Here is a 25,798-nt window from a genome sequence, read left to right on the forward strand (position 1 = left end):
TTAGCCGGACCCATTTCCAATGTGATCAATGAGAGTCTTTCTACCCAAATTTTTCCTTCTGCTCTTAAGTGGGCAAAAGTAGTGCCGGTTTTTAAGAAGGGAGAAAAAACGAATATTGCCAACTATTGGCTAGTATCCGTATTACCATCCATATCGAAGGTATTTGAAAGGGTTATCTATCAAATAGTTATGAATTATTTAACTCACCATCAAATAATAAATAAACACCAATACGGATTCGTTCCCAAAAGATCGACGAAAATGGCCATTTATAGTGCAATACAATATATTATGGAGAATCTTGAGAGAAAGGCCAGTGTGGCTGGACTGTATTTCGATTTGTCTAAGGCGTTTGACACGGTTGACCATTCTTTACTGCTGGACATCCTGGAACGGTATGGCATCAGGGGTGCAGCATCTAAATTACTCAGTTCATATCTAGAGCAAAGAGAACAAATAGTTTGTGTGACACATTCCGGCTCACCAACGTTTTCCCGCCCCCAAATTATAGGAAGAGGTATGCCTCAGGGCTCAATCTTGGAACCTGTGCTCTTCCTATTATATGTCAATGGCTTGCCTGAGCTGTTCCCTTCTGATATGATTTGTCAATCGACGACACATCAGTTATAGTTGCCAGGAAGACAGTGGCAGATCTTTCACGAGGCTGCTCATCCGCAGTGGAGCGCATGAGGACCTGGTGTCTGGACAGTAAGTTGTCTTTGAACTCTGGTAAAACGGGGTTGATTAATTTTTCGAAGGCCAATATTGTCTCAGAATCTCTACTTGTGTGGTCTGGTGGGCAGTCAATCCCTGTAGCCAATAGTATTAAATTCTTAGGAATACACATTGACCCCAATTTAAATTGGGAGAAACATACTAAAAACCTTTATTCCAGATTAGCTAGCTTGTGCGGATTGATTAGAAGTTTAAGGGATGTAGTGTCTGAGGTATCTCTTCGCCTATTTTATTTCGGACAGGTACAGTCGATCTTACAATATGGTATCTGTTTCTGGGGATCTGCAAGAGGAGCTCTAGATGTATTTAGAATGCAAAAGCGTATCATTCGTTGTTTATTGGGCATGACCTACAGAACTTCCTGTAGACCTTACTTCTGCAAACTAAAAATACTCACCCTTCCCTCCTTATACTTTTCTTCCTTGGTGTTATTTGTGAAGAGACACAATCATTTGTTTGTTGAGAATAGGGCAATGTACGCTGAGGATGTGACTATGATTACACGACATAGAAGCGATCTCCGCATTCCATTGCATAATTCAGCTTAAAGAGGTTCTCATTATATGGCCATCAGGGCTTATAGAATGCTACCTGCTGATATTAGAAGCATTGAATCTACAGTCCAATTTAAAAAAGCTGTTTACCACTGGTTGCAGATTAAATGTTTTTATAATTTTACTTTTGGATAATAATTTTAACTTGTGTTAGATATTTAGAATATTTATTTTAAATTTTGTTATTTTGTTTATATAAGTATATTGCCTCTATGAATTCTAGATAAGAAAAATTAATGTACCCTATGGGAGCTAGATCCTCCTTTGTATGACGTTGCTTTGTCGTCCTGTATACGATTTTGTTGGCAAATAAAGGATATTATTATTATTATTATTATTCCAATAAATAATATTTAGAACAATATATAATATATCATTTACTTGTTTCTCCAAATAATTAGTTTTCTATTTCTATTGGGAACCTTAAATTGAATATTTATATGTTTTATTGTGTAATATATCCTAAGCCTTGCATATAGTTTAGCAAGATATTTATAGGGAAAACTTTGACAGGGATGTGTGTACTCCACCGTATTAAACACATTCATTAATTTCAGCACAATATTGTCTTGAGTTGAAAAGTCTTCAAAATTTTTTTGAAACAAATTTTCCAAGCATGTCAAGACCTATCGAACAAATGTTTTATTTGGCATATAGAGGCTTCCAGATGGTTCAATTTCAGTATGGCTGTAAGTTTTTAGATAACAAAATAATGAGCTCTCATCTATTTCGTCACATTCTCTTGCGTAATTTTCACATTTTTCACACGAATGAATTGATAGGCATTTTTTAATAAGATATCCACAAATATAACGAGTAAAATTTTCAGAACATTACAGTTATAATATCCGTTGGCATATCTATTGAAGGCTGATCGATTGGTGCTTCATTTATGTCATTATTACTTATGTCCACAATTTTCAAAAGAATTTCGGTATTATCTTTTTCACACTTTTCTGATCCCGAGTGAATCATATCCAAACAAAAACTTTTTTTGAATGCCCTTATAAACTGTATGGAAGTTGGATTAACAGAGTTCCCACCTTGTTGCCTTACCGACCCAAAAAAATTTTCTAAACAGTGCTGGTTAACTCTTCAAGTCAATAAAAATCCCATTTCATTAGATTCTAATATGTCCCATAAATGCAACATTCCATTAATAGATAATTTTCAACCATGAACACATTTGATTGTTTTTGTTATATCATCCCCTTTCCAGTTTAAAACATGCAAATTGTTAAACATGTCTAAACACTCTAGCAGATATTTCTTTTGTGCAATATCTCCGTTGTAGGCCTTGTGATATTCTGTTGGTCCTGTGGACGATGATGAATTCAACATATCGAAAAGATTATTAATTTTTCTAACAAATTGTTCAGTTGCTTTTGCACTGGGTAGTAGATGGCCAAACCGAATATAAAGATTCATTCCAGTAGCATTTTGATAAATTCCCATAATATGATTTCCTCATTTATAATAAACTTGTATTTCATAAAATTATTTCTGAGCGCTTTTAATAAATGAGGGACATCAAAAAGAAAAAACGATTTTTAACTCATTGTGGAAAAAATATGGCGAATCTGAAGACATATTTAACAATTTAGACAGCTGGATATTGTTTGATCCCATATCTGATACTACCCCCGACCACTCTTAAAGTAATTTCATTTAATTTGGAAATGACATTTAGAATTATTTCTTTTAAGTTTTTACCAGGACACGTGGAATTAACCAAATAGTAGGCAATAGGTTGTTTCCAGTTGTTGCACAAACCTCGAACCATTATAACAGTTGCTGCTAAAGCAGGTTTGAAATCTCTTTTATTTTTAATACCGAATTCTTCAAAACCTATTATTTTATCTGTTTTAGTATTAGAAAATAGGTTTGCTTTAATACTCATCTCGTCGACACAGAGTATACATAATTTATCTAACTTTTGGAAACTATTAACCTTTTTTTTTATGGGTTTGAAAAACGAAATCATTTATCCCAGGCTGCAAAATAATGTGCATGATAAATTTCTGTAAAGTTTTAACACTTGGTAAACAAAATGTAGCCCTTAAAGAATTTTTGTATAATTTTGGTCCTGTAAAATATAAACTGAGGCAATAATGTTTGAAATCGTTCGAATATCTACTACCTTTAGGTTTCTTGAAACTTTGTTTAACTTGAATATTGATAAAATTAGCTAACTCTTTGGACGGGCAAAGTTTATGTGTTAATTTTATATAATCCTCCAAAGTAATGGATTCTAACAAACTGTCTGAACTAACTTCATTTGTTCAACTTCCTTTTCAGCCTATTTTTTGATGAGTGCTTGATGATAAACTTAAATCCGTTTGAGTTTGGTGGGATTGCGCAGTAACGAGGCAAGATCTACTAACAGAAGCCACATCAGATGAATGTGGGAAGGTTTTAACTAAATTTGAATAAAATGAATAAAGTTAGTTACAAATACCGGATGTAAATATTGTTCAAAATGTTTACCTTGGCTTCTTTGGTTGAATGCGAAGATGTGCTTTCTAGTGCAGGAAACAAAGTACCTACAGAAGCTACATCGGATGATTGTGGTAAAGTTTCATCTAACATTGAATAACATGTATAAAGTTAATTATAAATATCGCATGTAAATATTTTCAACATCTTTACCTTGACATAATTCTTTCGTTGAATGCGAAGATGTGTCTTCTAGCGTTGGAGAAAAAGTTATAACAGAGGTCATATCGGATGAATGCGGAAAAGATTCATCTAAATCTGAAGAAAATGTTTAACATTAGTTTAAAATACTCAATGTAAATATTTTTCAAAATTTTTACCTTGGCATATTTTTCTGGTTGAATCTGAAGATGTGCCTTCTAGCGCTGCGAATAAAGTGGGCACTGCATTTTGTTGTAGTCTGTTGTGTAAATCGTTTAGAAACATCTTGTTTTCAAAATGCCTCCCACAAATTTTATAAGAAAGAGTATGGAGGTTCTCCTTTGTTATCAAATCTTCTCTGCCAGAAGCAATTGCCCAAATTCTTGCCCTAAAGTAAAAAAAATATTTACGACCGAGCGCAACATCGTAGTAAAATAGTTGTCATCCTGTATATCCATAGAAATACTGATTAAAAATATGCTAAAAACGGATTATTGTTGGGCACACAAGTACGCAACTTTTTTTTTATTTACCCGACCCTTTATTTCTAAAGGTTTCCGATTATTCTATTTCTATATTTATCCCCCCCCATATACCTCATTTTATTCTAAGCACCCTGTATAGATCTGTTTTTTCTCTATTATATAATACGAAGTAATTATTATAAATTATAATAATCATGATATTCATGATAACTTATTGCTATGTACCTACCTTTCTGATTCTCTCGGAAATCTAAAAAAACTCAAATCACAATTATTTGAATTGTTCTTACATAAAACAGCCGCACAACGACTCATTCCCCGCGATTCTGTAGCCATTTTAATCAAAATCACAAAACAAACACACAAAAGTTTTTATAAAAAACGCTACGCTTTGTAAAAACGCTATCAAAATAGTCACTAAGTACGGCGCTGAACTAGGCGATACACCTATGAACACAGTTCGATAAACAGTGAGCTCGGCATCCGGAGAACATGGCTGCGGCATGGCTAAGGATGCTATTAGTTCGCTTGCATTTTCGAGCGGAGTGCGACTGCTGGTTTCTTTATGCTGTGCTTGAGTGGCTGTTACTAAGGTCAGGCGTCTAACAAAATAGTACGTGGGCGCATGTAGTAAAATTTTTCGAATCAAATGTATAAATTCTTTAAAAAATGCTTAAAACATTTATTTATTTAATGAAATGATTAAATATCGCTTAGTATATTACTTTATGACTTTTTCCACATAAAATTTTGCGATTTAAACATGCATGTCTTGTGACAATACAAGCAACACCGGCACACGGACTATTCGTGGCACATCAAAGATTCTAATAGATCTCTGAACTGAACTATACAAACTTATTTATACCCAGTACAAGTTCGACCACTTCTTTGAAGCATGGTACGTCAAACAGAGAAACTGTCAACGATTTGGTAGAAGGTGAGCCGGTGTCAACTTCCAGTAAGCGACATGATTTCAATTTTGCACCAACAGCAGAGCCTGAAATTCATTTTGCTGCAAAAAATTGGAGGATGTAAAAGAAAAATGTGCAGAAGTTTAATTTTCATATGAGCAATTTCAGTGAATCAATTTTTTCATATAAAAATAGTCATAACAAAGTTCAGTTGTATACAGGTTTGGCATGTAATAAATATTTTTGTAACCTTATTAAGTTAATTAGTTTTATACATTATTTAAATAACAATTATATAGTTCATATAGAATAGGCAGAAGTTATATGTACATATATAAAAAAATTTATTAAGATAAGGCCAACATGTATTAAAGCATAACAAATATAGACACTCACATAATATCTTTATTGAAAATTATGATTGTATGTTATGTAGCATTAGAGCCTAAAAACAGTAAGGAGAATAAAGGTCGTTATTGGCAAATGACAATATTATTTTCTCTTTTTCCCACATTTTTGGTGAAGGGAATAGGCTCTACCTTAAGAAGCCAGGTTTAACCAAGAACAAAAAAGTCTAGGTTTCATGCGTGTAAGTAAAGTAAACCTTTCTATTGAAAAGGCCATCCAAGATAAAAAAAAATATGCTAAAAATATTAATGTGTCGGCATGGTCGCCAGTTAGAAGCGAGGAGGGTCCATTTGTCCAAGGGTCCAACAGGAACAGATCGACGGCCGTCTGCGTCGTATTATCACAGCGATTATTTGTGGGGCTATTAGGCACCGGCATTATTAATAAGACGTAGCAACGACGAAAATAAAACTTTAAGTGTACATTATCATGGCGATGGCGTACATGTCACACGACCAAAACTAAAAACTCGACACCACACGACTAGAATAAATTAATATTCTACTTATTGGAACCTCTTCGATTCCATCCATCGACTGGTCTGGTTGAAAACGACAACTAAAACTGGGTGCCTATCTCCAACTTTAGAGAGAAACAGAATTAGTTTGGAGCGGCAGATCCCTACAAATGTTAATGCTCTAGCGACCTCTAGGGTGGATATGCTGAAACAGATTTATCAATTAATTCACTCTCGTACTGGTAAACGTTATGGCGTATTCACCATAGTATGCAGATAATCGCTGTTTTCAAAGTAATTTCATTTACGTTTTCAAATTATGCTCCAAATTCAAAATTTCTTTTTTTACCTTAAAGGCCATTCAAAACTTAGTAGAAAAGTTTAATAAGTAAATTCTCCACGATTTATACGTGCCATAAGATAAAGGGAAAAGAGGGTCCTATAAGAGTCTATGTATTGAGATAAGACAACAGGGTTTTTATGTCGATTTTTTTTGTTTTCCATTTTTATTTAGAAAAGCAATTGTAATAAAATATGAAAAGAATTAACAGGAAAAGAATTAGTAACAAAAGAAACCTATAGAAGAGATATTAGTAAAAATGTGGGAAAAACAAAAGAAAACTGGTTTTTTCCCACGGTACCATTTTTTTTGTTATGATAATTATTGACAAATTTTAATGTTAGCCGAAAACTGGCAATTGCCAGTAAAAAAACTAAAAAAAAGAATTTTTTTTGGTCGAAAATTAAAAAACCCACGAAAAATTTCGAGAAAATGATTTTTTTCTTAAGTTAACTGTCTGATAACTTTTTGTTTCAAACAAAAGTTCTCAGGAATATTATGAGGTATCCGTATGTCAAAACGAATCGGTTCTAGCTATCATAGAATCGGAGAAAATTGAAAAAAACTATAAAACATAAATATCGAATTATCATAAGCCCTATGGAAAAATTTTAATTTTTTATCCTGTACTACTTCAGAGTACCTTTAAAAAAGATTATTATCGATTTGACTCTAAAATTAACGGAAAACCTATTTCTTTGCATTTTTCGATTTTCGAACAAAATCCGGGTCAAAATGAGCATTTTTTCAGAATATGCTCCGAATTCAAAATATTTTTTTTCTGTTAAAAGACGACTTGAAAAGTAGTAAAAAAGCTTTATGACAAATTTTTCCACGATTCATACGACTGTCACAATCTAAAGAGAAAGATCAGGTGCCATAAGAAGCAATGTATTAGGATAGGAAAAAGAGGTTTGTTTCTTGTTTTTTTTGTATTCTTATTTTGAAAGGCAATTATAATGGAAAATAAAAAAAATTTATCAACTTATTGAATAGAAGCTATAAAAGCCGTGATATCAGTAATATAGTAAAAAAATACAAAAAATACACTTTTTTTGACACCGCATCAATGCCTTTTTTTTTATAAATTGGTAAACTATTTTTATAAATTTATTACCAATTTAGCAACCCGCGCTAAAATAACCCTAACTAAAATAAAACTATTATTACTGTTATTTTTTTTCCAGATATTTATACCTTATCCTAACTTTTATGCTGCTATTACTATTATTATAAATATTATCGTTCTTGTAAATGTCCTTAAACCTTAAAACATCCTGAATAATACGATTACTATAATTATAAATAATAATTTCCTTATTTATGCCCTCAACCTTAAAACCCCCCGTATAATTCTATTTCTATACTATTATTATCCTCATAAATGTTCCGTAATATCAATACCCCTGTATGTTTCAAATATATATTTATTAATATTTATATTCATTTTATTTATCCTAGTAATTTATCAAAAAACCGTTCAAAATTGTTCCCATATTAATAATTCATTATCAAAATAACTCATGACCTCACGAGACGAACACGAGGGGTTTATTATTGTTGCCAGACATCCTCAATTCCTCCATCCTTCTCTCAAACCGCTTTTCCTGAAGGGGCCGAATTTGCCGCCATAATACCGAAAACCCCGCGGTTGCGTCATCTGGCCATGTGCGACTCGATAGTGACGTCGTCGGCGTCGTCCGTATACTTTTACATTGGGTGCTGGACGGCCTGGACCCCTAACTTTATCTATCTAGACTATTTATTCTTCAATTGTCATGAAATTTTCAGGGGGTGTATAATTTTTCCGCTCTTTCAAATGCGACTAGTAAATTTTACGTAGAACTACACAGAAAAGAGTTAATTTTTTAGCTTTTTTTAATGGGGACAAAAAGGCACTATAAAAACCTTATGAAAAAATCGTCGAAACACGTCAACTGAGAAACGGATTGAAGTTTCCAAATACACTATTAGTTCTTTAATAATTGCTGCAGTATTGTTTTTATTTTAAATTTTTGACCACTCTTATTTTATTGGCCACCACTGTATGTACCGGGTATTCAACTAAAAGAGGTCGCCGGCTTTATTCCCTTTGCTTATAGGTTTCTCAGTCTTAAAAACGCCTTTTTCTTAATATTGTGTCACCAAATTCGTAATTTCTGACCCAAAAAAACAAGTTTCATCAAAATCGGCTGGAAAAATCATATCATATCAATCAAAAATAATCTTTTTTTTCCTAATGCTTTTCCATGAAAATACTTTTTTACAGATAGTCTTGTTCGACAAAAATGGAGAGGCTTACGGGACACATTTAGGAAGGAACTTTCAAAATTAGAGCAAAAACGAAGTGGAGATGCGGCGGATGAAATTATAGAATCAAAGTGGCAGTTTTTTGATAATATGTTCTTTGTTAAAGACCAATTTGTGCCTCGGAAAACCACTGAAAATATTCCCAACAGTAAGGTACTTGAGAGGAATAAAGCCTAGCTAAGAAAAAAATTGAATAAAGTGAAAGACTGTAATGTTAATATTTAGTTTAATACACCAAAGTGCTTATAAGGTTATATTAATTTTAACAAACTTAAAAAAATAATCTCTAAAGAAACTAGGAAACAAAAAATAAATATTAAGAAAAATAACGCAAATCGGTCTTATTATCCGATGGAGGTTTAATAAAGCCTATACATAAAAATGGCACAACTCGTTAATTGGGCGAAGTTTAGCAGCCATCGGGACACTCAAAATCATCCATGTCATTGACTATTAAGCCAACATATTCCTCATGGTACCATTTAAGACATTTGCTGCACTGCCTCATATCGGCCTGCCTGTCTTTCTCACATCCATGGCAATACCATTCGGTACTTAACTTTTCCCTGGAGCTTTCAATATCTTTATTCAATTTGGCACGACTTTTGTTCTCCTCGGTAAAAAGATCTCTAGTTACTGGAGTTCCTTTGTAGTTTAGAGCTTTTTTTCGATTTTTTTTTAGGTTTTTCATTAGTTTTTACTGGTGTGGGCAAAAGCTCATAAAAGAAGTGACTTGTTGTTCGTCTCTTTAATTCAGCAAGAGGGATATGGTCATCAGTCGAATCCGAGTCAGAAGAGTAAACATTGGAATAGGAAAATTTGCCAGACTTCTTGGATGCCAGACGGACCAGGTTGAGGAGATTCAGGTGGACGCCTATTTTCTTTGTAGGTGCCGGTACGTCTGAGAGAATTGAAGGAGCAAATGCTGTTTCTGGAATTGCCTCGGCATTTAATGGAAACAGACCAGTAGCCTTAAAACCGTTTATAATGTTACTATGTGTCATGCCTTTAGACCAAACATTTGAAAGTATGATGTTAAAACGTGATTTGGTCAGCTTTTTGTTAGGATTCTGATCCAAGAATAATAATACCTCATTATCCCAATGATGCTCAAATGAACGAGATACAGATTTGTCGAGGGGTTGAAGCTCATGTGTTGTATTCGATGGCAAACAGTAGAGATCTATATCAAGTGAGTCTCCAGCATCAACAATTGACAAATCAAGATGACAAGCTGCACCATCAAAAACTAAGAGGCACCTTCCTGGACTTTTGTATCGGGCTAAGTGCTTGAGGAATTCTTTAAAAAGTTCGTTAGTCGTGTAGCCTTTACTTGATTTTTCCACTAGAGTTCCTGGTGGCAAATTATCATGTAATTCTGGCTTTAGCCTCTTTCCTTTAAAAATAATCATAGGAGGTATTGGTATTCCAAGGGCATTGACACATCCTGCAATTGTCACACTCTCTGCATGTTCTGACGATTGAAAGTGAACACGTTTTACCCCTTTCTTAGCTAAAACGGTTGGCTGCTGGTGAATAGTTAAGCGGCATCCTTTTTCATCCATATTTTAAAGTCTTTCAGGGTGATTAATTATATCTAGATCATCATACATTTTCCCTATTTTTGAAAAATGATCATCAACTATAAATTTATTAAGTTTTTGAGCCCTAGCTGGATTCATAAACTGTGCTTTTCTTTTAGAAATTACAGGATTTCTCTTCATAAAAGCCTTTAGCCAGTCTTTACCAGCAAGTTTTGAAGTTGCATCAAATTGATGAGCAATTTTATTATCTTCGCAGAATCTGAATACCAATCGACGAAGGATCCGTGGAGCCACAGGTAGACCTATTTCACTAAATCTTATTATTCTTTTAACGAGATCAGCTTCTTGTTCTTCTTTTAAAATAGATTAACGACCTAGTCTTTTTATTAGGATTCCATTCTGAACATGATTTCTAATGGTTCTTCTGGGAATATTAAACCTTGCCGCAGCCCCATATGTACTCAGAGTACCGCGTTGAACAGATCGAACTGCTGATATTAAATCCTCCTCGCACCAAGGTGCACTTTTAGGAGGCATGATGTTAAAAATCACTGAAAATAAAACGAGAATAGTTTAGAAGTTTAATAATATGTTAATAAAAACATTAATTTGTCATGAGGATAATAAGGCCTACATGGAGGGTAATAAGGCCTATAGCTTATTTTTATAGGCCTTATTACCCATCCATGACGAAATATTATGTAAATTTATTTAAGTTATGTCGGCTAAATTTAATCTAATCAACTATTGAAATCACAAAATATAAAGTCTAACCAAAATATCTGCAGTTATAAATTAAAAATACAATTATAAATACTAAAAATACTTACGTTTTTGTTCGTTGTATCCTTATAATATCATACGCGGCGACCCGTCGACACAAGTTGTTGGAACTTACTGACGCCCGAAAGCGAGAAACGCGGGTAGTCCGTTCGAATGTCGTTTGTAAATGGACCAATAGGAGACGCGGACCCAACGCTATCGATTTGCGATTAATTTAAAGCGGTTTTTTTAAATATATAGGCCTTATTACCCGACAGGCCTTATTATCTGCAGGTACCTTAATACACAAAGTCAAACTGACATGGAGAAATTGAATCGCCGTCTTATGCGGATTCGCAAAATTACGATGAAGAAAGTGATCATTAAATCGACGACACGTTAATAAACACCCCACTCCCTAAAAAGAGACAGGCAATAATAGATACAGGTTCTCACGAAAAAAATCTACCAAAAAAAGGAAACTTAGTGAAAATAATATAAAAGGGCAGACATTGGAAAAATTTCTTAAAATAGAAGAACAAAAATTAAAACAATTTCAAGAGAGCATGCAAAGGCCGCAACAGCAAAACGTGAATGATGATTCGCATTTTCTTTTAAGTTTGGTACCATTTTTCAAAGACTTGCCAATGCACAAAAAGTTGCATGTAAGAGGAAAATTTATTGACATACTTACAAAAGAACATGAACCTATCTATCGTCAAGGTACTTATCAACAAGCTACAACCTCAACCATTTCTCAGTCTTTCACACCAATTCCAATACCTTCGCCTGCATATTCCATTTCCACTTCAGAATATTCACTTCCAACACAACCACTTCCAGCCCAACCAGCAAACTAAGAGCTCTCTCTCTATTCAATGCACACCACTGCCCAAGAAGTTAATAATACATCTACATACTTTTCAAATTTCCAACCAAATTGAAAACATATTTTTAACTATAAACCTAATGTACTTTGTTATCACCACTTTAAAATAAATAATAATGGGTAATAATAATTGGTTTAATTGGTTAATAATATTAATTGGTTTATTTTACTTACCTTAACGTTAAAATGAGCTTTTCTTCTGGTGATATACATTCTCGAAAATTTGAGTATTTTTGAAGATCATTATTAATAGCTTTCAAAATAATATTGAAGGATAGTTTTGACATCCTTGTATATTCAAAGAACTTTTCATAGTTTTCTTTAATTTCTATAAAGGATCTTTGAAACTCTCCATTTTGGGTTCGTGTCAAGAAATAATCGTCAAACCAGGTACGTTTCTCTTTTTCTTCAAGTAGTAGTATTTTTAAATAAGTTGATGTCTCATATAAGTAAAACAAATTTGCAACCGAATTTGCTCTGTCCATTGTAAAAATTGACTTAAAACACTGAAATAATCATTTTAAACGCATCTAATGTAACCACTTATTCTTACGAATTGATTTCGTACGAATTTGCGTCCAATGTAACCGCCGCCTAACATTTGAAGAAAAACAGTTTTTAGTGGATTAAGCCAGATAGTGTCCGGTGGTTTCAGAAAAAGAATGGTTATCGCAGGTGTCATAGGTATGCCAATATTAAGCGTTAAAGTTAAAAAAAGGTGTAGAGCAAAAACTGCTCTACGTAGAACGTTGTAGACTATGTCGGAAAATAAGTTTTAAAAAGATCTTACAACGCTGTAGATTTGAAATCTCTAGGTACCCGTCAATAAAGAGTTATTAAAAAAAAATAGAAAAAATCGGTCAAAACAAGGCTCAAAAAGGGGTTTATATTTGAAGACCACAGGCAAAGAAGGCGCTATGTCATTTTTTAAGGAATTTGAGTTATCAGTGCCATCTATTAGAAAAATTTCAAAAGTTTAACCCTAATCTATCGTTCAGGCTATAAATGCGCTCAGTCAGGAGTAATTTCAATTTTCAATATTGTCGAACAGCCTAAAAAGGCGCCATGTCAGTGCGGTGCTGGGTAAGAAGGCGCTTAGTCAGACTAAACCTTTGCTTTTTTGTTATTTATTTGCATTTCGTAGTAAATTATGGCTTAGTTTGTTTATTTCAACACGTAGTGCTTGATGTAAAAATATTAATTATGTCGGAATCTGAAAGTAGTGATGTAGTAGTGCCTGCCTTGAATTTTTCAACTAAAAAAAAGGAAACGGTATGGAAAATTAAGTGATGTTATAAAAAAAATCAACTTAAGAAGCCATGTTATTGGCAAAGATTGTGGTTGCAAACGTTACAAGTGCTTTGAAAATGTGCCCGAAGTAGAAAGGTTACAGGTAATTAGGCGGTTTAACGAATTAAATTCGGTTGATGAGCAAAATATCTTGCGGTTTAATCACAGTATTACCAATAAAACAGAGAAGGCCTCGCAAAACAGAAGAAGCTGCTGTACTTCACGATGCCTCCTATCATTATAGAATAAGATTCTCTGCCAATGGAAGCATACAAGAAAAGCAGGTATGTCAAAAAGCTTCTTTGGCGATGCATGGCATTGAAAGGAAAAAACTGGAAGTACTTCAAAGGTCCTTAAAACAAAAAGGTGAGGCTCCACGTGACCGCAGGGGCAAACACTTGAATCGTCCTCGTAAGCTTTCAGAGAACTCCAGAAACCTAGTCCGGGATCATATTAAATCTTTTAAAGGGCGTAAGACGCACTATAGCTAAGAAAAACCACCAAAGTTTATTTGCCTGAAGACTTGAACATTAAAAAGATGTTTAAATTGTTTGAAGAGAAGTTTCCCCTAATAAAAGTTGCATATGAAACATATCAAACTATATTTAGTTCAGAATTTAATACAGCTTTCGGCTTTCCAAGGTCAGACACCTGCAGTGAGTGTGACACACATTTGGCGAAAATAAAAGGATTGGAAGCTAGTAAACAAAGCATAGAAGGCAAAATATCTGTAAAATATAAACAAATAGAGAGAGACATAAAAAAACTTGAAATGGAAAACAAGTTACACAAATTAAAAGCAGAAGTATTTTACCAGAGGAAACGAAATGCAAAGAAAAACAGCCAGAAGAGCATTTCTACAGAAGCTATCTGCTTGATTACGCAAAAAATTTGTCAGATCCTAATATAACAACGAATGATGTTTATTACAAAAGACAACTTTTTATCTATTCATTCGACATTCATGTTTTATCCACATCCCATTCAGTGTTTTACATGACTCCAGAAATTACTGGAAATAAAGGTAGTGACTCCGTTAGCTCTCTACTCCATCATTTCTTATTTAACTTTCTTGGTGAATATGTTCGACATTTGGAGATTTTTTGTGACTCGTGTGGAGGCCAAAATAAAAATTACACTTTAATTCGTGCTCTTCATTACATAGGACATACTGAAAAGAAACTAGATTCAGTTAAAATAACATTCCTAATCCGAGGCCATAGTTACATGGAATGTGACAAAGATTTTGGTCTCATTAACCAAAAAATACGTGCAGAATTACCCACGGACCGGTATGATCACTTCAAATCTGCTAGGGCAAAGCCTATCCCCCTTTAAAGTTGTTGAAGCCAAACAAATTTTTTTTAGAAACTGGACGTCCTTGTTGAAGCCCAGATATAGAAGAAAATGTCCTTTTTCAACAAGACCGATAAGAGAACTGAAGATTGTGAGAGAACATCCCCAATTAATCTACTTCAGAAACAGCTACAATGGGATGTGGGAATCAAGCCCCATAACAGACAGAAAATTTCGACCTAATAAACTGCTTAAAGCTGGAGAATTTAATCTTCCCGATTTGTTATTTGATGGTGAGTTTAGTGTATGACAACATTTTAAATAGTTTTACTATTATAGGGAATTTAAAATTTTAGGTCCATTACCATTGAGTCATGCAAAGTGGAAAGATTTACAAGATCTTAAAAAATTCTTATCTTAAAATTTTGCGGACCCGAGGCTCAGCAATATTTATATATACAGACAGCATTGCATTTTCAAGAAACTGTAACTGGCCACCACAAAAATTAATTATTGCTACTATTAATAATTTTAGACATTTTTTTGACAAGATTTTTTTTTTATGAAAAACTTAGGTTAAGAATCATAATGTTTTGTAATAAATCATAATATGACAAAGTGCGTTTTTACCTTTTTTTCTGTAATGAGGTGTCTTTTTCTTCTTTTTGTAGCATTTATTTACTATTTGATTTAATTTACTAGATAAACATTAATAATAAACATTAAAACTACATTTGTGTATCATTTATTTGGAATATTACTCACCCCAATGAACAAAAATAAAGGTTCCAATGCTTCCGTTTTTTGTTGAATCCGTTTTTTGACATAGCGCCTTCTTTGCCTGTGGTCTTCATTTGTTAACACAGCTCACCCTGTCTAACACCTAGCGCCATGAGTAATGCCTCTATTTAATCCTAAAGGATTGAGCTTTCAAACGGTGTAAACAAAAAAAAATTAAAAAAATTTTTTTTCGAAAAAAAAAATTATTTCTCAAAAAATTCACTTCTTTTTTTCGAAAAAAAAAATTTAAGTTTGAGCTCGTTTATCTCGGAAGGAGTTTCTTTTTGAAAAAAAATAGTTTTAACAAAAAAGAAACCTACATTTACGTAGAAAAGGGCTGTTTTGTCCGCAATATCGGGAACGTTACCGTTTAGGCCCCACAATCGTTTAAGTCCGCGAGGTACCGCGCAAAAAGTTCAAAATTCATTTACAGAAAAATCCGACTTCTAAAAGGTTTATCCCAAAAAGCGCCCTTTAGGAGCTGCTTTATATAAAGGCCTTTAACGTCAATGAGTTTTAGAAAATTCGGCTCAGTCAATTTTCCCCCACCGGCTAAAGATACTGTTTTCGCGAAAAAAACAGTTTTTGCGAAAAAGCAGGCCAAAAAAAAATTACATTATCACGTAGCCTCAACTTTCCCACATAAAACGGTGAAAACCAGAAAAAAAAATTCGCCATAGAAGCAAAGTTATTAACATTTATGTGACGCAGCATCTGAAAATCCCTCAATTTAGCAGGACGTTATACGAGTAATATAGTGCATAGTGTTATATATTTTTGAAAAGGGTAAAATACGACCAATTTAAGGGTCTATAAATATATAGTGTTCCATTTAAGAAAACTATAGTTTGTCTTTTCTCAAATTTAAAAAAACCTTACAATAAAATGGATGCCGGAATCAATTTTTACGGAAAAAATCCTATGAAAACCATTTTTCACTTTTTCAATATGTTATACAGTAACAAAGGTACGAGGAGTGTTCGAAAATTAAAAATTTTAAAAAAGACTATGACAGCTGTCAAAGTTTTGACAACGGCATATTAAGTTTCATAAAAAAGTAGCAAACTGTCGCGAAAACCGCAAGTTTCTACGAGCCCTAACAACTATATGTTGGAACAAGCAGTTATTTTGAAATAAAGAGCCCATTTAGCGAAAATATTTTATTAAATTTTTTTTTAATCATAAATATGAAATGAACAAGCTTTTTTTATAATGTTTAATATTGTTTTTATAATTTATTTATATATTTTAATTTATTTAGTATTTAATTACTTGGGAAATAATTGAAAAATGCTGACGACTAAATATTGGAACAAGCGAGTTTTAAAAAAGGAAAATACAAATTAGTAAGGCGTAACGTCGCCCTTAGCTTGAATAACAGCCTTAACTCTATGAGGCATTGTACCAACTAAACCTTCACAAAATTCAGGGGTGAAACTATCCCATATTTCCTGTAGTTTAGCTGTGGCAAAGTCCGCTACGGACTATTTCTTAGGCGTTGCTTCATTTTGTGCCAAAGTGTTTCGATTGGATTGAGATCCGGGCTGCTAAAGGGGTGTGACAAGACTTTAATATTATGTTCCCCCATCCATTTTTTGGTAGATTTAGCAGTATGACATGAGGCCTGTTGAAAGATAAAATCTCCAGATGGATATAAATTTGCTGCACTTGGTAAAAGCGAATGTTCGAGAATGTCTTGATATTTTTCTGCATTTACTATGCCATCAATAAAGTGTAACGTTCCCAACCCTTTAGCTGACATACAACCCCACACCATGATGCCCTGTGGAAACTTTACAGTCCTTTTAAGACAATCCTTATGGAATGCTTCTGTTTTGTCCCGAATCACACGCTTTCGATAATCTCCGACACAGATATCAAATTTGCTTTCGTCGCTATAAATAACTTTGCTCCAATTTTTTCTGGTCCACGAGAGTTTTGATTTGGCCCAAATGTAACGATTTCTTTTTTGAAAATTCAGAGATTAGAGAGACACAAAGTCAATGGTCTCAAAAGATGTTTATTTTTTTGAGTTTCCGTTAACAATGGTTTTTCTTTGGCCTAGGCGAAAAAATTAGAAAAATGAAAATAATATAGCACAGAACAGCCTATTAAACATACCTTATAAAAACTAAGACCGCTCTTGTGGATATATTTGCGGCAGCATTCTCTGGAAACATTTATCCCACTTTCTCTATTCCACCTTGCAGTTACTTCTCGTAGAGTATTTCTTCTTCCCGACTTACAAACTTTTATCAAGTTCCTTATATTTCTTTGAGAAACAACTTTTGGACGTCCTGAACTTTTGCTGCGAACACCAATACTGGCAGTTTCAGTATATTTTTTAATTATATTAAATATAGTAGTTGTTGCAACATTTAATTCACTGGAGATTTCTCGCATTGTTTTCCCTTTATGGTACTGCCGGATAATAATTTCTCGCACTTTTAGATCAGTAGGTTTTCCACGAGCCATTATTGTATTTTACTCGTAATAAAAATGACAGTAATTGATTATTGATGGTCAAGTGACGCATCAAAATTTTTATTGTTGACAACGCACTTACTTTTAATATCCTTGTTTGACAATTTTAATTTAATCCAAATTATAAATCAACCTACTAGAATTAGTCGGAATAGTGTATCACTTCTAGATCCAATATTTGTAACGGATGAGTCTTTGGTCAGTGATTCGGGGGTTGTGTCGTTGGAGGGGGTATCTGATCACACCTTGGTTTATTGTTATTTAAAAATAGAAAAGGTGTCTATTAAGCCAAAACTTATAACTTACAGAAATTTTAATAATTTTAATGCTCGTGAATTTTATAATGAACTTCAAGCAATTAACTGGCATAATATAATTTACGAGCAAAATATTGACAACAAAATTTCATTATTTAATGAATACCTTCTTTATATCTTCGATAGGCATGCCCCCTTTAAAACAGCAAGGATTACTAAACCATGGGCGCCCTGGCTCTCACCAAATATTAAGGTTTTTATGCGACAAAGAGACGTAGCGCTTCGAGAATTCAAGAGGTCCCGAAATGTACACGATTGGGAAAACTATAAAAGGTTGCGAAATCTTACGTTGTCTATGGTACGAAGGAAAAAAAACTATATTTATCTAATATATGCGCTGAAAAAAATATTTAAAAAACCTGGACGACTCTTAAATCTTTTAATGTTTGTCCAAATAATGATTTGAATATTCCAGATTATTTAGTTAATCCTGAAGATATAAACTCATTTTTCAGTGAATTTTTGCAGAATACGTCAGACTGTTCTTCTAAAATTAATTTTTACAATCAAAATATTTTCAACGACAATATTCAGTTTAATTTTAATTTAGATAGTGTTTCTCAAATTAATAAAATACTAAATGGTATAAAAACAAATGCTTCGGGGGTAGATGGAATTAGTGCCAAATTACTTAAATATTGCAGTCCCTTCTTAGATGTTTACATTACACACATAATCAATTGTTGTATAGAACAAAGTTATTTTCCTGATCAGTGGAAATTATCAATAGGTAAGCCACTTCCGAAAGTAAAAAAATCCAACTAACTATGGTGATCTGAGAATAATTAGTATATTACCGGCTTTGTCAAAGGTTTTCGAAAGGGTTCTGTATAATCAGTTGATTGAGTACTGCGGTGTGAATAAAATTATCCCGGAGACTCAGTGTGGCTTTAGAAAGGATTTGAGTACTGATGTTGCCCTAATTGGAGTTACTGACGACATAATAACGTCAATAGATAAAAAGTTGTCTACTGCTTTGATTCTGTTAGACTTTTCGAAAGCGTTTGACACGATCAATCACGAACTTTTATTGGCGAAACTGAAATTTTATGGACTTGTCGATGGTTCGGTAATGTTGATTAAATCATATCTTCATAACAGATTTCAAAAAATATTTTCAAATAATTCTTTTTCCGAAGAAGCTAGAATTTTATCAGGCGTACCTCAAGGGTCAATCCTAGGACCATTATTATTCATAATCTACACCTCAGATATACTTACATCATTAAAGTACTGTAAACTGAGAGCTTTTGCCGATGATACCCAGGTTTATCTTCACTTCAATCATCAGGATTATTTGCATGCATCTTCTTTAATAAACCATGACCTGAATTTACTTAACCAGCTTTCTTCTTGCCATAATCTAAAACTTAACCCTCTTAAATCAAATGTTATAATTTTTGGACCTAATAAAGATTTTCTTAAAAATAATTTAAATATCTTATTAAATAATGTTCCTCTTCCCAAGATGGATCGTGCAAAAAATTTAGGCATTGTTCTGGATACTGAGTTGAGGTTTCGTGAATATGTTAAATTGTTAATTCAGAAGTCATTTTTATCATTGAAAATTTTATATAATAGTCGTCAGGTTCTTAGTTTTCATTTGAGAAAAATGCTTTGTGAGTCTCTGGTCCTGTCCAACTTCAGCTACTGTGATTTTATTTATGGTCCTTGCTTAGACATTGCAGATAAAAATCGTATTCAGACAGTTCAAAATGCTTGCTCACGGCTAATATTTGGATTACGAAAGTACGATCACATTTCACACACATTTAAAGAGCTTAACTGGTTGAGGATGGACAAGCGCAGAGAGTTACACTTAGGTAATTTTTTATTTAAAGTTTTATTAAACCCCTCCCTTCCCTCCACTTTACGGAATAAATTTGTTCCTCGTTTAAACGTTCACACAAGAGTGATCCGATTTCCGGAGAGGATGACACTTCGTCATTCGACTGCAATGTTTCAACGTTCTTTTACGTACAATGGCATTAAACTCTACAATAACCTACCAACTGAATTGTCAACTTTAAATCAGAAGTCATTTAAATCAAAGTTTAAGAAATACCTTTTACATTTAACCTTCAACCCGTAATTTAGGCCTTTAATTATTTATTTTATTTTTGTCAATCTTTTATATTTAGCTATTTATTATTTATTTAAATTATATATATATATATTGTTCTTTATTTGGGTATTTAATGAATTTAATAGAGTTAATCTTTATATTGTAGCTTAAGTTTATGACCGTTGAGTAGGGTTCAGTAGAGTAGCTGTCTTAGCTAGACTGCGCCTTGCTTCTCGGGTACTTAATTATAGAATGTTATTATTGTCAACTACATCTGTAAATTTTGAATAAAAGACATTTATTATTATTATTATTATTATTATTATTATTATTATTATTATTATTACTTACTTTTGTTTATTCAAAGCCATCTTCGCGTCTTGCTAATAAAACTGGAAAAATTTGAGCAAAAGCAACCCATGTTCCAACATTTAGTTGTCATCATTTTTTGATTATTAAACAATTAAATAAATATTATTTAACATCAAAATTTTATTAAACCTTAAAAATAATTCTCTAAAACATAAAAAATTTTATTAATTTATTATTTTTAAATAAAAAATAATAAATTAAAAGAATTACGGTAAACTGGAATTTTATTCGTAAAATGACTACTTGTTCCAATATATAGTTGTTAGGGCTCGTATCTCCACGCATAAGCGAGATATCCCATAAAACGCATGAAAATGGGACACCCTGTACTCTATATATTGTATACATAAAAAATCAGAGCTCCTATTTACTCTGTAATCTATCAATAATTTGTTGAAATTAGTTTAAAATGTTATTTTACTTGCATGCTATAGTTAATTGTGATTAATTTTAAGTATTTATATACTTCTCTTACTTTTGGTTAAGTGGCTGTGCATTCCATTTAGTTTTTCCATTTAAATTAGCATGATTAGATAGAGTAGCCCTAGGCTAGACCTCGCTATGACTTTGATAAATATGTATATCGTCGGTTTTCGAGAAGAGTGACACAAGTCAAAAATCCCACTTACAAAACAAAGAACAAAATATATATTCTACTTAAAATTTTGGTTTTCTAAAAGTGTGTTAATTCGTATAGTGCCATTATGCTCGAACAACGTAAGTATAATATTTTTAATTATTTTTGTGAAAGAATGCATTATTTTGAGACATGCCGTTATTGTCGTAAAGCATAATAAATAAACATGGTATTAGTTTGAGTTGTGACGGTATTTTAGTAAATCAATTAAAAAACAATAAGACATTTTTTGACATGTGACTTTATTAAATTCAGAATCAAGCAGTCATTACATAAAAGGAAATAAATTTATCGCAGATATTCACAGAGACTATGTGGCACATTGCAAAGCAAAAAACTCCATATTGTAATTACCTTTTCTTTTATCGGATTTTCACCAAGGAATTTTATATTTTCTACTACACTCGCAGAAATGACCAGTGCGAATTATGTGTGGCATATTCCAATGCAGATTCCGAAGAAAAGGAAACCATGAAGACCCAGTATGAAACGCATTTAATAGAAAAGGATTTAGCACGTGCAGAAAAGAATTCTTATAAGGAGAGGTTTGCTAAAAGGCCCAATGTTAAACTTGCAGTGTATGATTTAAAAGCAGTTTTTCAATGTCCTAGAGGAAAAGCATCAATTTTCTACTACAAATCTAAATTAAACGTCTTTAATTTTAGTATTTACGATTTTATTAACAAAACTGCAGATTGTTATGTAAGGCATGAGGGTTTAGGTAACAGAGGGGTCAGTGAGCTAGGAACTTGCATTTACAGATATATTCAGGAAGTTTCTGATATTGACGGTGAAACGGAGTTAATTTTTTATTCTGATAATTGCCCTGGGCAACAAAAAAATAAGTTTATGTTTAGTTTGTATTTGTACGCAGTTAGAAGTTTAAACATCAAATCAATCACTCATAAATATTTAATTAAAGGGCATACTCAAAACGAGGGTGACTCTGTTCATTCCACAATTGAAGGATATCTTAAAAAAAAATTAAAAAGTTCACCCTTGTATACTCCTGACTTATTTATAAGTGCTATAAGAGCCGCAAAGAAAAAAGTCAACCATATAGAGCGATCGAAATGTCATTCGACGATTTTTTGGATGTAAAAGACATAAATGCTCAGTTAAGATTTAATTTGTCCAAAGATGTAGATAACAATGTAGTTAAAGTGTCAGACATAAAAGTGCTTAAATTTGAGAAATGCTCGCCTAACTCATTATTATATTCGGCTTCGTCTCATAAATAAAGTAGTCTTGTAGTACCCTCATTTTTCACGTATTGGCCACAAATTTTTAAAGCAAAACCTGACAACATCGCTCCGACCCAACGTTCCCCCACAGCATAAAGAAACCAGCAGTCTCACTCCGCTCGAAAATGTAAGCGAACTAATAGCATCCTTAGCCATGCCGCAGCCATGTTCTCCGGATGCCGAGCTCACTGTTTATCGAACTGTGTTCATAGGTGTATCGCCTAGTTCAGCGCCGTACTTAGTGACTATTTTGATAGCGTTTTTACAAAGCGTAGCGTTTTTTATAAAAACTTTTGTATTAAAAGAGGGGTATGTCAAAAATTATTAATGAAGCAAAATAATTGATTTTGCCAAAGTTTTTAATAGCTGCAAATTTGGCTGTATGGCTTAAATAACATAATTAAGCATCAGTTAAAGTTGCAGCAATGTAATATTTTTTTTTTTGGATTTTTAAGGACAATATTTATATTTCTGCCATTTTAACAGTGTTGCCATATTTAAAAGAGTTGCAAAATTGTATACGCCAACTATTTGTCTTTATTTATTGGCCTAAGAGTTTCTATTTGTTTTGAAATATTACTTTATTTGTATAATTAGTTATCCTTAAACTACTATGTAGTCAGATGTTAATCTAAAAGCGTTACTATACAGGGTGTTAATTAAGTATGTACCATAAATTATTTAACAGGCGATTGTTTGAGTAATTTTAAAACAAAAAGTTCATATGAACATAGGTCCGCAAGTTCTCTGGCGGTGTTATTTATAACATTAAGGAGCTAATTTACCCCTAACATGATTAAATTTATTAGGTTCAGTGTAATCTCGAACAGGACCTGAAGAAATATTCGTGGCAAAAAAATTGGGGCACCTGAATTTGTGCCATTTTTAATATCTTATTTGATTTACTCAAATACAAATACAACTTTTTCGTATCTCGCTTATTTTTCGAGAAAAAAAGTCCACTTAATTGCATATCCCTGAATCACACAAGGAATTTGGGGAAAAGTTTCATTTGGAATTTATTATTAACTAAGCAAGATACGAAAAAAATTCAAGAGACAGAAAAGTTTTATTTGTATAATCCACAGAACATAATAAAAATTGCACAAAAATCAGTGGCATATATTTTAGTTGTTGTTAAATTTTAACACCCTGTATATTGAGAATGAAGAATTTCTGGACATATGTTTATATGAACTTTTTGTTTTAAAATTACTCAAAGAATGGTCTCTTAAAGTAATGGTTCATACCTAATTAACTTCCTGCACGTATTCTTCTATATCGTCGTTGTTAGATGTAGAAATGCGATGTTTATTTTTGTTTAAATATTTTGTTAATGTATGAACTTTATTTATATTAAAAAATCAATATTTGTACTATGTAGGTATTTTTATTTTACAAGATAATAACATCTAAAAAAATGTTTAAGTCCGGCTCTAGCCAAGGCAAAAGCCGCGTGGACCGTAGCGAGTGTCAGCGGCATCCCTACTATAAGCAAAAATGCCTCGCCTGCGTTAGTACACATGCACCGAACTCGCTTATTCAAGCCAATGTATTTTTATTGAAGTGCGACTGCTGGTTTCTTTATGCTGTGGTTCCCCCTGCCGCTGTGTCATCGGTGCCACCGCCGCTCGCTACAGTCATCAGTCTTCGTTTTTGTGCGATATTGGCTACACGTGTCGGACGCGATAGCGTAAATACTTGCATTTCGTTTTTGTGTTTTTTTTCTGGTTATATATAAGATATAGAAGTAGAAGCTGTTCACCAAGGAGGGATGATCGTGCAGAAACGGATCAGAGTAATCTCGCTCGAGTATTAAAGAAAATAAACCGACGCTTAGACGATTTAGAAAGACGAAATAAAGGATATCGGAGGTCGCCGTCTAGTTCTGAATCCGGGGAAACATCCGAGGCGTGGTCAGAATGCAGTAAGTGTTTACTGATTATCACACAATATGGTTCTCTAGTGGTATTTTATAGCAGCCTAGGGTGGCTGGTATTTGAAATACAATCTTATAATCTGCCTAGGGTGGCAACTTGTTATTAATAGGGAAATAATAACAAAATTCTTATAAGAGAAAATAAGTATGGTAGTTTAGCAGCCTAGGGTGGTTACTAAATTCGATTATACCTATCTACCTACTAAATAATTGATATATTTGCCTAGGGTGGCAAATGTGCAAAAATTGTGTTATCTAGAGTGATTATAATAATAATATTATTATTATTATTACGTCAAATACTACTGATTTACTAAAAAACTTTTGCATAAATAAATTATAATTGACATTGGGGTTTCTTTTTAGGTGCCCATCATTTGGCCTCACCACCTGCCTCACAAAGAGAACCTAGTGTTGTTAGAGAGGTATCAGCCCCCCTCGAAAAAGATATTCTAAATATTCTGGGTGAGGATGATAACACAGAAAAATCATTTTCTGATCCTATTCAGCCAGAGCTGGCTTCACGTTGGATAAAAATTCTACACTCTGGGCTATCAGAGGAAGCTAAAAAGGAATTAGTTAAAAAGTATTTGCCTCCAGAAAACTGCTCTGAATTGAATCCCCCAAAAATGAATATAGAAGTCATAAAAGCAGTTCCAGAAAATACCATTAGACGTGATACACGTTTATCCAATCTTCAGGGACAAGTGGGAGCTGCAACTTCGGCCGTCGCTTGGCTGATTACAGATATGCTTAAACAAGGGGAGGGGGTAAACATCAAATATGTAGAGTGCCTTAATGACATTGGTCGCTTACTTAGTGACGTTCATTACTCAGAATCAGTTTCTCGAAGGGAATTATTAGCCCTAAATATAAATAAGGATCTAAAGGACACCTTAACCTAGACACCCATTGGAGAATGGCTTTTTGGCAAGGATCTAGATTCTACTATTAAGACTGCCAAGGATCCTGAAAAAATAAAATTCTATCATACATAAAAGGCTTTAGCTTACCATTTATCAAAAAACCTAAACAAAAATTTGCGGTTTTAGAACCGCATTATTCTGTTAAGGAAAAACAGATTATAAATAATTTGATTCAAGATCTGTTTAAGGAGGGTGCAATTTCTGTGGTTGATCCAAGTGAGGGTCAATTTATTTCCTCTATATTTGTTGTCCCAAAACCCGATGGATCATATCGACTAATTATAAATCTAAAGTCACTTAATGAATATATAAGAATATCTCATTTCAAACTATACCAATTAGAAAAACTCATAGAAAATTCTTACGTTTTAGGTTCAATGGGCGTTTATTTGAATATAATGTCTTACCTTCCG

The 25,798-nt window shown here is 33.1% G+C and overlaps 1 protein-coding gene and 2 long non-coding RNA genes across 3 annotated transcripts; 2 read left to right on the forward strand and 1 right to left on the reverse strand.

The window, feature by feature from the left end:
• Positions 1-3,789: 3,789 nt before the first annotated feature.
• LOC126746112 (uncharacterized) lies at positions 3,790-4,454 on the reverse strand. The gene is made up of 3 exons (XR_007663796.1): positions 4,106-4,454; positions 3,939-4,043; positions 3,790-3,871 (listed from the first exon to the last, which is right to left on the reverse strand). It is a non-coding gene; the product is annotated as an uncharacterized LOC126746112 (long non-coding RNA).
• Positions 4,455-9,735: 5,281 nt separating this feature from the next.
• Positions 9,736-15,032, forward strand: LOC126746111 (uncharacterized). Its single transcript, XR_007663795.1, has 3 exons — positions 9,736-10,680; positions 14,694-14,914; positions 14,978-15,032. It is a non-coding gene; the product is annotated as an uncharacterized LOC126746111 (long non-coding RNA).
• A 6,715-nt stretch (positions 15,033-21,747) lies between these two features.
• Positions 21,748-25,364, forward strand: LOC126746578 (uncharacterized). The gene is made up of 3 exons (XM_050454883.1): positions 21,748-21,821; positions 24,263-24,447; positions 24,826-25,364. Exons 1-3 carry the CDS (start codon positions 21,748-21,750, stop codon positions 25,362-25,364), a joined length of 798 nt encoding a protein of 265 aa, XP_050310840.1.
• Positions 25,365-25,798: the final 434 nt, after the last annotated feature.

Source organism: Anthonomus grandis, chromosome 17 (assembly GCF_022605725.1).
Source record: "Anthonomus grandis grandis chromosome 17, icAntGran1.3, whole genome shotgun sequence".
Classification (NCBI taxonomy): domain Eukaryota; kingdom Metazoa; phylum Arthropoda; class Insecta; order Coleoptera; family Curculionidae; genus Anthonomus; species Anthonomus grandis.

Coding starts and splice junctions, on each gene's coding strand:
- LOC126746578 (XM_050454883.1), top strand. CDS start 21,748: ATGAAGACCCAGTATGAAACGCATTTAATAGAAAAGGATTTAGCACGT. Junction 21,822..24,262: donor AAGAATTCTTATAAGGAGAG/GTTTGCTAAAAG, acceptor GTTATATATAAG/ATATAGAAGTAGAAGCTGTT. Junction 24,448..24,825: donor CGAGGCGTGGTCAGAATGCA/GTAAGTGTTTAC, acceptor GTTTCTTTTTAG/GTGCCCATCATTTGGCCTCA.